The 18,245-nt window shown below is 36.9% G+C and overlaps 1 protein-coding gene across 1 annotated transcript; it reads left to right on the top strand.

Annotated features, from left to right (window-relative positions):
- Positions 1–2,887: 2,887 nt before the first annotated feature.
- LOC131256577 (TORTIFOLIA1-like protein 2) lies at positions 2,888–18,031 on the top strand. Its single transcript, XM_058257478.1, has 7 exons — positions 2,888–3,699; positions 7,595–7,789; positions 7,888–7,990; positions 8,137–8,825; positions 14,102–14,812; positions 15,794–15,959; positions 17,752–18,031. The coding sequence occupies exons 1-7, from the start codon at positions 3,049–3,051 to the stop codon at positions 17,763–17,765; spliced, it is 2,529 nt and encodes an 842-aa protein (XP_058113461.1). The 5' UTR covers positions 2,888–3,048; the 3' UTR covers positions 17,766–18,031.
- The last annotated feature ends 214 nt before the right edge of the window (positions 18,032–18,245 follow it).

Below are 18,245 nucleotides of genomic sequence, written 5' to 3'. Positions count from 1 at the left end.
CGTGAAAAGCACGTTTCATGCTGACAAGGAAAGTGACGTCGTAGATCACCATCCAACGCCCACGATTCGTTCTCTACATGCTTCCCTACATCCATACCGTTGTTCCACAGTAAAGACTGGATGCGAATTGCTTGTGCCACGTCCCAAAGGAAGTTCCTCCACCTGGATCCCCATGAGAAATCTACTCTGTCCATCAGTTTCTCCAGCTCACGTAATACGACTGGAGTAAAAAATTCAGGCAAATCCCAAACTCAGGTGGGCCATACGACGGGAAACAGTGAGAGTGGAAACGTCCACCGTTGAAACTTTTCTGGAGCCGACCATTATGTTATATGCCATCCAAACCGTTAATAAGGGTTTTACCACTGGGAGAAACAGTAGGCATAAATATCATCCTTATCCAAATCTTCTTCAACGCCACGAAGTTCCCAATGGTGATCGTTCAATCTCCGATGTTTGTGTGGAGTGGTCCACCTAAGTTTTTGATATATCTAATTTTTGGTTTATGTCCTATTGTGAGATTAAGAAACTGATGGACGGACTGGATCTGTCACGGTCATCTCTTTGGGCCCACATATCTTCCAACGACAGGAGATTCCTATGGGCGCGGAGGGTACAGTAATTCGCGTCCGTAACGCCTCATTATTAAGGGAGGCCCGTTCCTCTGCAACGTGTGTAGAATCAGCTTATTCTACAACATGATTTGTGGCAGAGGATGTTTTTTTCAGAAGATCCAATCTGTCCATCATATTCATCCCCTCATTTTATCCTTCGTAAAAAAAATTCAAGAAGATTTAAAAACTCAGATGGCTCAAGTATCTTAAAATCACATATAAAACCCATATGAATAAATGGAATTGCACACTTGAATTTTTTAGCCGTCTAAAATTTTGAAGGTATAATATTTCCGTTGGGACGAATCATATAAATGGATTAGATGGAATGAAAAGGACTCTTTGGGCCCCAAAGACAATGTAGAAAGTTTTAATGGTCAGCATGCCCATCAAAACTCTCCCCTGTGTGTGACTCATATTCGAATTTTTTATGAATGCAATTTTGTATATAGAGTTAAATTAGTGGGTCTCATGTTATGAACGGATTGGATTTTATTCTTATATTATGGGACCCCACACTCCTCGTTGAAGATTAAGCATATTCTACAGACGTCGCAGATGTACCGGGCCTCGTTTTAGGTCGGGATCTTTCAACTACTCGTCAACCAAATTCAAATCGGAAGTCGATCCAGAACCGCCCGATCTTTTCCACGTGGCATTCATCCAACAGTATACGAAAGCTATTACAGAGTTCCCCTAAGGAATATTAGGGATACTCGCTCGCGTGAGTAATATGGAAGGCTTCGCGGAAAACGATCCACAAAATAGCATGTATAGAGTATCTAAACTATTTCTCCGGCAGGGTACACTGAGAGCATGTCCCAACCCATAACCAAAACTAGTACATTTATCAAGTGGGCCATGGCTTCATTTTCAAATTCGGAATGTTGATCACATTTACTTGTGAAACTCAATTCACAGTGAGTATATAAGTCTAAAAAATTATTTTTCTACTAGATGAATGGACCAGATATTACACACGTGTTCCATCTTAGCACGTGTACTGCGATGTTCCCAGATTCTCAATGCGAGCGTGTAATCTTTGAATTCCCCAATTCCCTTCCAGTCCGTGGAAGTCAGAAATTCGAAACGAGAGCGCGAAAAACTAGAGAGATGGGATGAAAGAGAGAGAGAGAGAGAGAGAGAGAGAGAGAGCTCAAAAGGAGAGAAAATCCTCAAAAATCCTCTGGTTTTTTCCTTTTTTCTCTCTCTCAGGTGAGTTTCTGTCTGATATTCGTTCTTCTTTTCGATATGTTTTTCATTTACTTTGAATCGGATCCGGTTTTTCTCGATTTCTGTTCCTTCCTCCCTTGCATTTTCCTTGCTTTGTTTTTGTATGTTTCTGCAATTTCTAGGGTTCTTTCTTCGCTCCTCCCAATTTCTTGCATTTTCCTTTTTTTTTTTTTGGTCTCGAATTTTTATCGTTTTTTTTTTCCTGTCGTTTTTATGTGTTTCTTCTCCAATGTTTTGAAATTGTTCAACATTTTCTTAGTTTTGTGATTTCTTTTGCAGACGAAAGAGTGTACGACACAGGATTCTGAAAATCTTTTGTTTTTTGTTTTTTTTCCTCCGTTCGATATTCTGTAGGTTTCGGTTGGTTAAGTTTTCTTCGGAAGTTGCAAATTCTTCATGATTTTCTTCTTTTTATTGGGTTTCTCATTACGTTCTATTTCAGTTTGGCTGGCAATCTTTTGTCTGGTCAAAGTTTAAATGCCAAACTGGATTCTTTTCTCGGATATTTTCCAACGCCATTTTTTATTTGCAGGTATCTTTCTCTCTCTCTCTCTTGGATCAGATTCAGTACCCATGTCATCCTCTTCCCTATTGGTAATGTCTTTTTCCTTGTTTAAAATCCAAGTTGGTACTCTTTAGGCTGATGTGAATTTGACTTTGATTGAGATAACAAAGATGAAAGAAACTGGATGAGTTAGTTTTAGAATTAGTTGGTTATTTCTCTATCTTTAATTATAGTTGTTTTTGTTTCGCGTCAAACTTAGATTGAACGGAATCACAACTTGGTTTGGTTATTTGCGCTCCAGATTTAAGTCGATTGTACATCCAAACACGGGATTAGTGTTGGTCAGATGTTTCTCCTCATTTTGCTGTACTGTTTTTCCTGGTTGTTCTCTTCTAGTAGACATGTCACTGATTCACTTTGTATGAAATTAACGGCATTGGTTATGGTTGTGATGACTGTAGGCCTTTATGGAAGAGGGAGTTCATGATATCATCTACAATGCTTATGGGTATCTTATTAGATTTGGGTCTTTCATGTAGCCCTCTGTTGTTCTTCTAAGCCCTTCAGATTTGTGATTTGTTAGTGATTTGGGGCTTGTAATTTTGAGATGATCCAATTAAGGTTGGAGCCCCGTTCTGCTCTAAGAAATCCATTGAACCAATAGAAATTCAATTGTCGTCCTTTGGAGTGCCAAGGATGAAGTCCCATATGCATTCAAGGGGGAAAGTGGGCAGCCGGGTCAACCCACAGCAGGTGATTTTCGAGCTTAAACATCGGGTGGTTCTTGCTCTGAACAAGCTTGCAGATCGAGACACATACCAGATTGGGGCTGAGGAACTGGAGAGAATTGCTGAAGGATTAAATCCAGAACAGGCCGTACCATTTCTTTCATGTGTTATCGAGACTGACTCAGAGCAGAAGAGTGCTGTTCGGAAGGAATGCGTGAGGATAATGGGTACATTAGCCAGGTTCCATGGTGCGCTTCTGGGCCCTCACCTTGGGAAGATGATAGGCAGCATTGTCAAACGCCTCAAGGATCCGGATTCTGCTGTGAAGGATACCTGTGTGGAGACGGTGGGTGTTCTGGCTTCGAAGATAAGCAACTGCAGTGGTGAAGGCGATGGGCCTTTTGTTGCATTAGTGAAGCCTCTGTTTGAAGCTCTGGGTGAACAGAACAGGCAGGTGCAGTCTGGCTGTGCATTGTGTTTGGCTAAGGTCATTGACACTGCCAATGATCCTCCAGTTGCACTTTTGCTGCGGATGTTGACTCGCATCATCAAGTTGCTTAAAAATCAACACTTCATGGCCAAGCCAGCACTCATCGAGTTGATTAGAAGCATTATTCAGGTTGTTTTGTTGCTCTATGCATTGCTGACCAAGAGATTTGCTCGAGTAGCACAAACGTGTGTGCAATAAAGCTTTTGTACATGGCACACATCTTCTGGCATGGCACATACGTGCGAGATCCAATCCATCCATCAGAGATGCACCACTATATTTTCGACCTATCCCAAGAATCTGGTTGATCCACTGGTCAGGTGGGCTACAATTTGCAAAACTAATTTACGACTCTGAAAAACTTGGACGAAGTTTTCTTAACCATCCATCTGTTTCCAGGGCCCACATGCTGATTGGACCAGATTTTATTTTTGGGAAAACATGTACAAGGTTGGACCAACCTGAAGGATGGATTAGACCTTGTATGTATATGTCATGTTGACACATTTGTGGCATGTACACAAGCTTTATTGCAGACGCATGTGCGCTCAGCAAAGCTCGTTGACTGAATCCTATTGATTTGATGGTTCAGTTATGTTTCCATTTTTTCTATATAAATTGAATCACGATTCAACTCGAACCTTGTTTGATTAAAAATAAACATTCCCATGAATTGTACATTCAATCTATAAATTAAATTACTTTGCTTCAGATGTTTGTTATTGATTTTATATTTAATTCATATTACATTTTGAAGGGAGATGAAACTGAATGCATGGAACATGCTGAAGCGGTGAAACTGCTTTTCAGCATCTGATTCGTTTGAATGCTCAATATAATTCATATAAAATAAAATAGAAGGGCATATTAGAAAGTGGATAACATTTTACAATGGATGTTAGGATATGATCCATTCAATGTTTTAAATAGCAAATAACATGTAGTGTAGTGTTCACCCCTTTGAAGTGCATACGCAATGTAGCATGGAGCAGAACTTCTAGATTTTTAATTAAGGTTGCGCTTGATTGCACCAAATATCATGGAGTTTTATGATATTTTGCATCAAACTAGACTTACTAACAATGAAATTTCATGATATTTGATGCAACCAAAGACAACCTTACGTAATAGAAAAAATAGGCCAAACATTAAGTATAAAGATAAAGAAATAGCCAGTGTTGTCATGTGTGATCACACAATCGCATGTGCAATGTAGGAAGTATTCCATGGTTCTGCGATGCCATAATTGCATAACCATGTTATAATCTAGCATGCGATGGCATAACCAACGGTCAAATTTCTTGTAGATTGTAATAAGTTGTAAATTGTAAGTTGTAACTTGTATTGTGTTCATCAACTCATCAAGATTCAAGTTATCAATACAATTTCTATGTTTGTAGTCTTTAATAAATAATTCTTTCTTAGTGTAACTTGTTGATTGTTTAAATTTGTTTTGTTATATATAGTATAACTCAATGTATAAATGGTCTAAGAGTCAAACCAATGTTTTAAATAGCGGTAGCGTGTTGTGTAGTGTTCAGCCTTTTGTAGTGTGTAGTGTAAATAGCGCAGCATGTAGCCGTGAGCTATACGATACTTCTATTTTTTTGTATTTAAAAATAGGGAATACATGATAAATAGTAAGAAAAAAAAAGAGCAAAAAATATAAAAATGCCTAAATGATTTTTTGTTTTTCAAGAATAAGCATGTTCACAAAAAATATAGAAATGCTTAAAAGATGATTCATTTTTCAAATATAAGCATGTTCAAAAAAGTTGTTAATTGTCACTTATCAAAAGCCAATCTAGATATTTAAAGTTATAAACCAAATAAGATAATTATCACTTATCAAAAGCCAATTCAGTATTTAAAGTTATAAACCAAATCAAATAATTATCATGTCAACAATTTTCTAAGAAAACCGCTTTAATTAATAGTCTAATTGAAACTAAAAGTCACAACCCACATGTATGGAAAAGAAATAAAAATCCCATAGGTTAAGAGTATCAAGTACAAAACAAATGTCATCAATGCATTTGAAACCCTTTTTCTTTTAAGTTTAGCTTTAAAGGTTTTTTAATGTGTGAGTTCCACACCAACTTTAACAAAGGATCATCACCATTTTAAGTGACAGTAAAAAAAGAAAGGTTTGATTTTAACTTTACATTTTAATCTTTTCATGATGTGATGTGAGTTTTACACCATTTTTAACAAACAAAGCTTTAAAAAAAAAACATTGTAGCGTATGCTACGACCGCTACATAGCATGTAGCTGTCGCGTATGCAACAGGGGAGTTACGCTATTTTGCTACACTACGTAGTGTTGTGGCTACGACGTAGCATATGCTATAAATGCTATTTGAAACACTAAGTCAAACCAAATGAAATAGGTAAATAAATTCAATCCAATCACTTGTAGTAATTAGACATAGTTTTCGTTTTAAAAAATTGAATTTTTTTATGATTTTTTCCTCCAAAATTTACCCTTTTTTCGACTTATTTTTATTTTTTAAAAAAGCCATAAGCTTGAGTGATCGCTTATGCGATTATGCAATGGCATAAGCGATCAACCCGGGCTGATGGCTTATGCGATTATATGCGATTTGACAACATTGGAAATAGCTACAAAACTAATTCAATATTGTTACTTCTATTACTAAAATCATTGAAAACATTAGCTGATTTTTACTGAAAATAAAAATGTAAAAAATCATTGACAACATTAATGGATTTTTCTGTTTTACTGAAAAATAACTTGTAGCGTAGACTATATAGCGTGTAGCATAGGCTTCGTAGTGTGTAGCGTAGGTAACATGCTACTTAAGCTATTTTCACAGGCTATGTAGTTTGAAGGCTAAGCTAAGCTCCATAGTGTTAAGGCTAAGCCATATTATGTAGCTCAAGTGACATGCCACAACGTTAAACTATTTAAAATACTGTCATCTATTTGGACTTATCATATTCTTCTTGTTCGCGAGTATTTTATGCATCCTTTTGATTGATAATGGTGATTTAGCTGGTATTTGATGTTGGCTTCATGAATCCCACAATGTTAAACTATTGAAAACAATGTCATCTATTTGGACTTATCATATTCTTCTTGTTGCTGAGTATTTTATGCATCCTTTTGATTGATAATGGTGATTTAGCCGGTATTTGATGTTGGCTTCATGAATCCTGTGTCTCCAGTTGTATCATCATCATCATCATCATCATCATCATAGACTGGTCCCAGCTATTTTATGTTGGCTTCATGAATCCTGTCTCTCAAATTGTAGGCCTTGTCTATTATTTGTTGATCATCCAAAAAAGTTGAAAGAATCTGAAGCTTTAGCATGTGACTTTAGGGTATGATTCAATCTGCTTCTCCTATGATTTTTCTGATTTAGTCTCCAATATATTTCCGACATTTTAAAGTTGGCCTGATAGACTTTTACAGTTTTACCTAGGTGTTGCTCTTTCTTCATGAATCGGCACATTTCTCTGTTAGAAACTAATTGTCAGTGTGATATCTAATTTGCACTCCTTTTTTATTTTATTTTCTCTGTATTTTGGTGTCGTTATTTATAATGGTATTGAGAAACCTCTAATTTCACAAAGAACTGGTCCTTGGTCTTCAATATTTACCCAACATCTATTGTTTACTTCTGTGGATTCGATTGTAAAGGTTCATCACTTTCCAGTTTCCACCAAGACCAATTAACTCTACTGAAAAAAACTAAAATAATTGCACAAGAATACCTGCATTTCTCCACAATATTAAAATCGAGAAAATCACATTGGCATTTCTCCTCCTCTATGATTGTAGAGAAGATTGCTTGATCCCATGAAGTGATTGTACTGTTGGACCTTGCCTGATTCCTTTTGCTTGACTATCACTTGCCCATAGAAGAGGCAGGTTGATAATCTGTTTTCTTCAGTCAGTAACCATCTTTAGGTGCTTCCGATGAGCTCATGTCCTTATATACCTGTTTCTGGTTGTACCCAAATGCTTTACTTTCTAATGCTTTTCTCAACATTTCAGGCAGGGGGTGCTTCAACTGGACATGCGTTATCTGCAGCAATAACTAGCATCCAGGAAACTCTTAAAAGCAATGACTGGACAACACGAAAAGCTGCATCTGTGGCATTGGCAGGTCTTGCTGCAAGTTGCGGATCTCTGCTGGTGTCTTTCAGGGCTTCCTGCATTCTTTCACTTGAATCCTGCCGATTTGATAAGGTCAGTGCAATTCAATATACCCATAGTGTTTGTGGGTTTGGTTCCTTCACAAAGGATCAATTCTAGCATCCTTAGTTGATTCGTATTACGTTCTACAGGTTAAACCGGTTAGGGATTCAGTTATGCAAGCTATACAGTATTGGAAAAGTCTCCCAGGATCCGATTATCCTGAACCTTCAGAAGCTGGATCCTCAACAAAAGGTTTGATGGCGAATTATTTGAAATGGTTACAAATTTTCCTTTGAAAATAGTCTGATTTACCCCTCAAAAACTAATATGTACCATTTATAGCAAGAGGTGGTTTTTTCATTTTTTTTTAAATCTTAAATATTTGACACTTCTGCCAGAAAATTTCTGTGGAGGTGACTATGCTGATCTTACTAGTGCTAGTGATGGTGGGTGGAAAGATAACCCTCTAGGAAAAGTTTCTTCACGCTCTGCTGTAAGTGGCATTTCTACCAGCTCAACGAAGAAAAGGACTCCTTTAGCTGTCAGGAAAACATGTCTGAATTATGTGCAGAGTCCTCATCATTCTAAAACAAATGATTGGCATATTGAGATAGCACTTCCAAAGACTCTTACTGTTTCTTTAGCTGATGCCCATAATGAAGAATCTGAGGGCAGTTGTGTTACTAAGACTTTTGAAAGAGCAAGTACAGATGCAAAGAGGGTTCAAAATACTGGGTATGATTATGTGCCAATGGATGATAAACCAGAGTGTTCTTCCATGTCAGATATTGTAAGTGGTAGTTTTGAGACTAAGGAAGTGACAGTTGCCCATAGCTGTCATGAGGAGGGCAATTCATTGAAGGCAATGGGGATGAATCAAAGGTCTCCAGCTGAAGAAATTGATACCGAAGATCATATTAGTCTGCGAAGGATGCAGGAGCGTAAGAGTCTTGATTCAACAGTTACTGAATTGAGCTCACGAGGTGTACATGGCTGTTGTCTACACTACACAAATGAATTGGCTTTCATCCGACAGAAACTCTTGGAGATTGAGACCAAGCAATCGAACTTACTGGATCTCATACAGGTATTTTGCTTTGGCTCCATTGGATGTCAATGCCTTCTATCATGTGCTATATAATTGCACGAATCTTGTCCTTCAGGCAATGCTCCTACTATAGAATTTTGTGATCACTAAATACCCATCACCATCATCTAAGCCTTATCCCAACTAATTAGAGCTTTGCTTCTGGTATAAAATTTCGTGATTCTTAAGTACTTTAAAATGGCTTATTGTTTTCTTTTTGTTTCTCCTCTCTTCTACACCACCCCTCCTACCTCTAGTAGGCACGGTTCCGAATATTGGTATTGGTGGGTGCATCGGCCTGGTAAAAAACTGATATGATATAGTGCCGCGTATCAATATCGGCTTGTATAAGACTGTATAGGAGTAGGACATAATTTTTTTAGTATAAAAAACAGAAAAACACAAAAAGATGATAAAAATAGGAAAAAAAAAGGAGATATCCTAGAATTTATCATTTTTATTTTTATTTTTTTTATGTATCATATGTTGTAAGTCTGTAAAAAGCTATGTTGATGTATCATATGTTGTAAGTCTGTAACCTATAACCATTATTTGAAGAATCCCTGATATTATAAAAATATCCCCGATATTAACTGTATCTCCAGCTTGGCGATACTGATAACACCGATAGCGGTGTCGATAACACTGGTATCTCCTGAAGTTTTATTAAAAATTCCACTGTTTTCCCTATGTTTCCCTGCATTTTCAAGAATCGGCGATATTATCAACGATAAAGATATTGTTTCTATATCCCTGGCAAACGAAACTTGTAGCGATACTGATACTTCGAACGCTGCCTATAACCTATTAATAGTATATCATATCAATCATGTGGTTTATAACATACATCAACAATTTATATTCAAACATGAATAATATATCATATCAATTTATTACATGCATCAACAATTTATATTTTAAAAAAATATTATTTGTTTTGGAAATTGTAAAAAACAGGGCGAAAATACATTAAAAATAAAATATAGCATATAAAATGTAGATTTATGTTCAAATAACTTATATTTATGTTTAAACAACCTAAATATATCATTCCCCGAAGAAATTTTGAAAAAAAAAAAATAGAAGAATAAATCTAAAAATGCCTAAAAGTGGTGAAAATGGCCCGAAAAATACAAAAATAAATTAAAATCCCACAGCAATTGTAGATTTAGGATCAAATAATGTACGTATATGTTGAAACAACCTAAATCTATTGTTCTCCCGAAGAAAATTTGGAAAAAAAAGAAGAAGAGAGATTTGAACAATGCCTAAAAAATGCCTGAAAATATAAAAAATAAATTAAAATCTAGCACCAACAGTAGATCTATGTTTAAAGAAAATGTGATGCAGGACTGATGCATGAACTAAGTAACATGTGAGATCAAATAACCGAATTAAGATATTTAACAAAAAAACACAAACATCGCTATATTCATCACAAATAACATGAAAATTAAAAGAAAATCATGCATAATTCTGACCTATGCTACCAACATCGTAACACAAGATCATTAAATAAAAAGAAACTAAGATCTAATGGATGTAAGGACATCCAATTAGCATAGGGTATAGTCTATTTCAAAATAGGAAGCCTAATACAACCCAGGGTGAAAATTAAGGTTTGGATAATTTGGGAAATTAGGAAGTTTAGGTTTAGAGTTAGGGTTTCGGGGATGGAAGAAAGGGGTTTTGATATAATGATGGTGGGAAACCAAAAGGGGAATGTGGGATTCACATGTGTAGCCATACGGTCACACGTGTGGCGTAGGTCGGTTAGGGTTTGGATTGTGGATGGGTATGAGAAAGTAAGGTTTAGGAGAAGATGAAGATCTGAGATGGAGAGAATGAAGAATCTGAAGAAAATACCCGGATGGGGAAGAAAAGAGAAGATGGTGTGGGGATAAATAGAGACCTTGCACCTCCGTTGATGAAGATTAGCCTTGCACCAATCTTCCTTTCAAATCACATGGAAGTATCTTCAAATCGCATGAGGATGAGAGAAGAAAGCAAGAGTTTTTCTCACACACACACACACACACATATATATATATCGCAAAATCCAATGGAAGAGAGGTCACATGCCCCCCTTATTTTTATAGATCCAAGAAGTTTCAAAATTTACAATAATCTCCATCTTGTGAATTTTAACGAAAATAGCCAGTCTAAATAAAATCAACTAAAACTCTCATAATGTGTCCAAATATAAAATAATAAAAAATTAAATCCTAAAATATGATAAAGTCTAAAACTGATGTGGACGATCAACAATCAATGGCTTGATCATGTGATCCATGCAATCCAATGGCCTGATTGTCGCGTCCCTCCGATCCAACGGTCTGGATCACTCCATAAAGCAACATATGTGCATCTTTCCAATGTGGGGTCTTCCAGATGCTCGCACATGCACATGAGGTCTTCAGCACAATCGCAGGTACTTGCCTAGCCACAGGGAAATCGGTGCGGCCCACTTCCTCTGATACGTACGTAAGGGTGTACGTGACATGATGTCCTCATCAACATGTATTTACCTAGATCTAAGATTAGATTCATTTTCCTAAAGCTTATTTTGGAAAAAAAAAAAAAAAACCTTAAATCTTTCAGAAAATTCCCCAAAAATAGCCCGAAAATACGAAAAAAAAATTTGTTGTAAATTTTTTTTAGAAGTGCATCTCCGAAATATGTAGACCTATAGTATATTAGTATCAAAATACTCTTCATGCATCATTAGAACAATTAGTGTAAAAAAGTTTTTAAATTTATTTTTTCTGAAAATTTCAAAAAATACCATTGTACATTGAAAAGAAATTGTAGAAATCACTAAATCAAACACAAATGAAGCATGATTTGATCGATTTGGGGTTCTCATGCTGATTTGACTTGATTCCAGCTAATGTTGTCAAAATCGTTTTCGTATCGCAAATCGTAATAGGAGTTGAGTTATATCAAATTGCTAATTGTATCATAAATGGTAAGGTTTATTTATTTATTTATTTATTTATAATTATTTTCTTAAAATTTAGAAAAAAATATGAAAATTAAAAATTAAAAATTAAAAACTCATCAATCATCCTTTTGCCATCAATATGCACCAAGTAATATCATGTCATTCATCTTTACTTCTTCTTCTTTTTTTTTTCCTGTCTTTTAAGAAATTTTCCTTAAAAACATATAAGTATCCTTTAGTAATATATGTTCTTGTTACCTTTCTTGAACGTGGAATCATGTTGGGAAAGCGAAATTTGATTTTGTAGACCGACGAAAAAAGATATTTTGATTTCTAATCATAATTCCACAATACACACAAGTCAACTGGATTGTGACCATCCAAAAAAACATTCTGGATAAGTCATACATCAATTTGGTGTTTTAACTAGTTAAGATGTAGGAAATCATTAAAAAAAAAGCTCTATGATTTAACCTTGAAGAGAATATATATCATTTAAACTCTTAGAAAGAACAAAATAACACAATTTACCTTTTCTAAATGATTCTTTTTTCAATTTTTTTTGAAATGTTTTTTCTAAACAATTCTTAAAGCCTCTACCAATTTTAAAAACATAAAACAAAGCCAAGTGAAGCTTAAAAATTAAAATAGTTGAGAAAAAGTATAATTTGAATCATAAATCGTAGGATTCATATGAAAAGGGTTTCAAGGTATAATTCAAATCGTTTTGCTTCAGATTCGACTCAAATTGTAAATCGTAGGATTTTGACAACTGATTCCAGCAAGAATAAATAAAAATTTGACCTTTTTTAATTTTCTCCAAATCAGGTACCTGGGATTCAATCCTTTGATTTGAGGCAAAAAAGCTTGTTTTGATCTTCGAAATAGCTTTTGATCTGGCCAGAAATGGCCTTGAAACAATACCCGACCTGTAGAAAATTTAAAGGAGAAGAAAAAAGGGGAAAAGTGGAAAATGGGAGCCAATTGTGGCTATTTAAGCCTGTATTTGTTTGACTGACATGCGTTCGATGTATCGGTGCCGATGGGGTCTAGTTTTTTCATAACAGGCTGATGCAGACCCGTATCCTGTATTATACGGAACTAATGCGGCTATGATATGGTTATATTGGCTGATAGCCCAATACAATACCAATATTCAAAACATTGCTGGTAGCTAAGTTATAGTGTTGACTCTGGACTATCCTCAGTGTATTAGTTTGGAGCTTATTCCACTCTGGATGAAAAAGGAAAGGAAGTTAGATACTTAACTGTTGTGATATGTTTTCTTTTCTTGGCCCATGATATAGATCTATTATTGGTGCGAGTCTGCTCCAGCTATTTGGTGGTGAGTAGAACTGGTCCAGTGACCTAGGCCACACCTGACAACACAACTTGGCTTTTCTGTGGGTGAGCTATAAATATCTGAACCAAATGGACAAATAAAGAGACCTAGTGTTGACCAGGGAAGTTCTTGAATACGTACAAGTAAATGTTTGTCGCATTCTGTGGGTTTTATTAAAGATGTTTCCTCTCTGTTGTCTCATGCTCACTTAAATGCTAAATACTTCTATTTCAATCTCTGTTTCTGGTAAATTCTTTAACACCATTCACATTTCATATAGATGATATTTGTGCGTAGCCAGAATGGCATGCCCGTGGGCCTTAGGGCCCATTTGGGAGCGCGGATTTGGAACTCCCTGGATCTGAAATCCTCCTATTGTGTTTGACACCCTGGATTGGAAATCAACTTTAATCCAAAAGTAGCTATGCATGGTATATTTACAGGGGTTTGAATTTAATTACTAAATCAACTTTAATATCTCTAATTATTGAATGTATGTAATGTTTGACACAATGGTTATAATGAGCCCGCTGAAATATATGTTTTGCCCGAAAACGATGAAATTCCAAGTCTCAGATGGGCCACAAGCACAAGATCATGTCCGATTGACTAACCAACGATTTTTAACTGTTGATTTAAATGGACAATGTTTGGACGTTGCTGATCATCATATTAAAGTAATTATAGTGATGCAATTGATAATCTAGTTGCTTTGGGATATCATTAGTGGGCCATGTGCCCAATAGTTTAATACTCTAGTGACACACATATTACACATGCAACTCTTGGAAGGATTTTAGATGCAATCCAAGCTATCACCGCGGATTTCAAACCCCCTCTTTGAGGGGATTTGAAACCCCTAGTTACTTTATGGTGCCAAACAACCAGGGGATTTGAAACCCCCTCAAATCCCCCCAAAATCATGGTTCCAAACGACCCTTAATCTTCTTCTTCTAATCTTTTTCCTTTTCTTCTTCTCGTATTGCTCAGGCTTTTATGGGGAGCACCATGGATGGCTTGACTATGTTGCAGTCAAAGGTGCTTGGTCTAGAGCACACAGTTGATACAATAGCACAAGATCTTACTGGCAGCAGGAACCATTCTAACATGGCCAGCTCCAAGCATTTCAAGAACAGCCAGAGTATCTCTTCATCTCCTAGACTCTCTAATTGCACTCCTCGGCCATCTGTGGATACAAGTTATAGAATGTCATCATTGTCTTTGAAAAGTAGAGAGCTATGGGAGGAAACTACATTCACAAAGAGCAGATCAAGCACTTCAGTCAAACAAGGAGTGGAGCTGTGGAGGGACCCCACAGTAAATATGGTCAGAAATCCATTATCCAATGGGAATGAAAAGAACATAGATCATGGAAATCAAAGCAAGAGGAACTGTCAATCTATTAGAACCGCAGACCGCACTGCTTTGGCTCGTACTGCTAACAACAAGCAAAATATTTTAGAAAGTAAGAATAGCTTGTGGAAACGTGTTAAAGATTTTCTTGGCACTGGGGACCTCGAGGCTGCATTTGTTGAGGCTCTCAGCTCTGGTGATGTTCTAGTTCTAATAGAGCTTATGGATAGAACGGGCCCAGTATTGGAAAGGTTATCACATGAGACAGCTGGTCAAATTCTCCGGACTCTGGCATCAAACCTGCTAGATCAAAGGTTTCTGGACTCCATTATCCCTTGGTTGCATCAGGTAATTATGTAAATAAAAGGTTAGCTTGCATTTCTTTTTGGCCTAGCTCATATTTTCTATCTTGTGCTACCAAACAAAGGTTGTGACTGGTTGCCTAGGAATAAAAGTTATCTGAGCCTATTGTTGATTCAAGTTGTCTGGTTTACAAGTAATTGAGTTCGAATGGTAGCTAGTCCAAAGCTGATTGCTTTGCTGTATTGCATATACATCAGCTGATTTACATGAGGCCATGAGACTTGGTTGAGTCATATGTGAAACTTCCATAAAAGACAACAACATGTGATTTCTTTTTCTCACATACTTGTCTGTCTTTTCTTCTTCTTCTTCTTCTTCTTCTTCTTCTTTTCTTTTCTTTTTCTTCTGTGTGCGTGCATGCGGATGTAAAGGAAGGGATGGAGGGCAGCACTTGCACTATGCCGTTTTAATGTAGTTTTCAGTATTTCTTCCTTTTTGTGCTTTTTACTTGTGTTGAGTCAGATTAAATGAGCCAATATGGTTTTTTCTAGGGCTGAGTTGGCATCCTGTATTGCCTGTTCCACTTGGTGTACTGTGTAGTTAATACTGGTATACCATTTGTAATGTAGACTTCAATGGAAGCTTAGTAGAAGGGCCCTTCTAACTAAGTGCTGCTCCCACTTTGAATTCCTGCTTTGGACTCTCCCGCTTCCTACCTATTTATGCTTGTTTACATATTAAAAGAGACACTCTCCCGAACCCGAATTTTGTTGTTGCAGCATTTCACACTTTGTTCTTCCATCTGTATCTATTATTGCACTGGAACTCTTGTTAGTTGTGCAGGTTTCTCTATGCGTGTTTTTCTGTTAACTAGATGGCTCTCTCTCTCTCTCTCTCTCTCTCTCTCTCTCTCTCTAACAATGGGACAATGTACTTGCAGGCATGAGCTCAACATATCAAATTATACATAGAGGGCATTTTTTGTCAATGATCTAACGTTTTCTTTTTCATTCTTCGTAAATTCAGGTGGTGGATTTAAGCACTACAAGGAAGCCCGATTACCTCGTTATGTCCCCAAAAGCCAGGAGGGAGTTCTTGTCAGCAATACAGGAAGCAGCTGCCATGGATTTCTGTGATCCTGCAGACAGGAGATCCATTACAGAACTTGCACTGAAGTTGCGTCTAGTTTGGGGTGAGGCTTCTATACAAATTACCATTTTCTCTGGTTTCTCCACCAATAAAAAAAAAGAAAGAAAGAAAAGAAACAGAAAGAGAGAACGATAAGAAAAAGAAAATTACATCTACTCTATTTTCAGCAAAATGAATGGAACCGGTGTTTACAAACTTGACACAGTACTCAGAAAACTTGCTCAATTAATTCCACCTGATTAAGACTAAAAGCTATTTAAAGTTGCAAAACTCGATCTAGTTCTTGACTGAGTTTTGAGTGAATGATGATGCAGGCTTGCACCATCATGTAGTCTGAGCCAAGTTTTAAGTTTTTATACTAAAGAGGAAACACCTTAATTCCTGAGATTTGATGAAATATCAGTAAGTCACAAAAACTAACAGAAAATTACTTCTACCCATCCTTTAGAAGGCAGAGTTGTCTGTAGTGAATTTTGATCCATGGTTTGTTTGATCATATATTGTGTAGTAAGGTACTCATTCTAAGTAGGGGTGCAACTCAGGCAGGTTGGGTCGGGTTAAAGGTCGACCTGGAGCCAACCCAACCCGACCAGACCCGACTTCCAACCTGAGGGGCCTAACCCGAATTCCTTTATGCTTGATCCAACCCGACCCGACTCAATTACTTGTGATTATTCCCAACCCAACCTAACCGGACATGAATTTCTCAAGTTGAATCCAACCTGATTTCAACACAGGGTGGCTTTTTCCAACCCAAAGCTGACCCGAGGACCTTGACAACCTGACCTTAACTTGGGTTGGTTCAATTGGGTTCGGGTTGACCCACAACCAAGTTGGAGCCCTAGTTCTATGTTCTCCTTACTTCTATAGTGCATCTGATTACCCTGACTATAGTTGCATGAATCTTCCCCAACGGGGGGCACCCAAGTAAGTAAGACTTTCAGTTCATAATTCTCTATGGCTTGTTTGGATTCATTGACATATAAGTTGAGGAAACATCATTTCCGTTGGTTGTTTTTGTAATTTTTTCGAGAAAGACATCCATTTCCCTTTATTTCCTGAAAAATGCCCCTTTTTTCGTTTCCTTGCCCAAACTTAAGAAACGCCATTTCTAAGAAATTGATGGAAATGAGAGGAAATGACCTCATTATTTTATGAAGTGCCCCAAATGATAGTCACTTGTGCAGCTGTTCATCTTCTAAGTTCCCTACATGTGCATGCATCCAAGTGCCCCAAATGTGCCAATGTGCCCCAATGCATCTGAAAGCACCACACGTGTGCCATTGCTTGACATGGAGCATGTGCCATCGCCCATCTTTTTAGTGACCTGTGTTTCAATGTGCCATACACCCCAATGTGTCATGTGCAATGTGTGCCACTCCCATCTTTGAACACCCTACATGTGCAACATGTGCCACTCCCATCTTCAAACGCCCTACATGTGCCACATGTGCTGTTGAGCCATATGAGCAACATGGTCACTGTCCATCTTTCCTTTTCTTTATTCTCATTGTATTCTAAAAATGGCTTTTCCTGAAAAACACCATTTTCCTCGGAAAAATTAAAATAAAAATCAATGAATCCAAGCAGGCTGTATTGTAGAATCCACAGAGGAAAATAATGCTTGTCATGATTGGTCTGGCTTTGTCAGAAATTATGAGCATGTAGCTGTTTTGAAGAAGTGATGAACTTAATAAAACTTGTTTTGTTCCTTTTGTAATAAGGATTGAAAAATGGTTGGTATTAAAATTCCAACCATGAAAAAGTATACAAGTTTGATAAACCTTTCTATTGAAAATATGCTTCTTTATTTCTTCTTCCTTTTTGCTTTGTAGGAAAAAGCACCTGAGCTCAGGAAATAGAGGAACAATAACATGAGACCTAATGCTAGGTGGAGAAAGATGCCCAACCCAAGTAGGAATTCAGCTTCACGATGGCCTCATCTGTTAGCATAATTTTGCTTTTCAAGTTGCATATGAATTGATATTCATGCAACAAGACCCAATCTTCAATGCATATGATGGATGCATTTACCAATGAATTATTGTTGAATGGCGTTTTGATGGTCCACAGCTAAATGGGTGAAGATATCGACAGATCTTGTTACAGTGTTAAGACTTTCTTGTTTCTACTGCTGTGCTGGTTACTGTGGTAAGTCCAAATAATTAGATGATATAGTTGATGCAGACGCAAAGACCATCCATTGTAAAAATAGCATTAAGGAATCACACACCTGTTGTTAAAAGGGGAAACACCCAACTAAGTTCTTTTTAACAGAAACATCACCAAACATTTAGAAACCATACCATTTCTTCGCCAAGAAAATTTA

Source organism: Magnolia sinica, chromosome 9 (assembly GCF_029962835.1).
Source record: "Magnolia sinica isolate HGM2019 chromosome 9, MsV1, whole genome shotgun sequence".
NCBI lineage: Eukaryota > Viridiplantae > Streptophyta > Magnoliopsida > Magnoliales > Magnoliaceae > Magnolia > Magnolia sinica.
The sequence above is the reverse complement of the archived record's forward strand: the minus strand, read 5'-3'. Positions and strand labels throughout refer to the sequence as shown.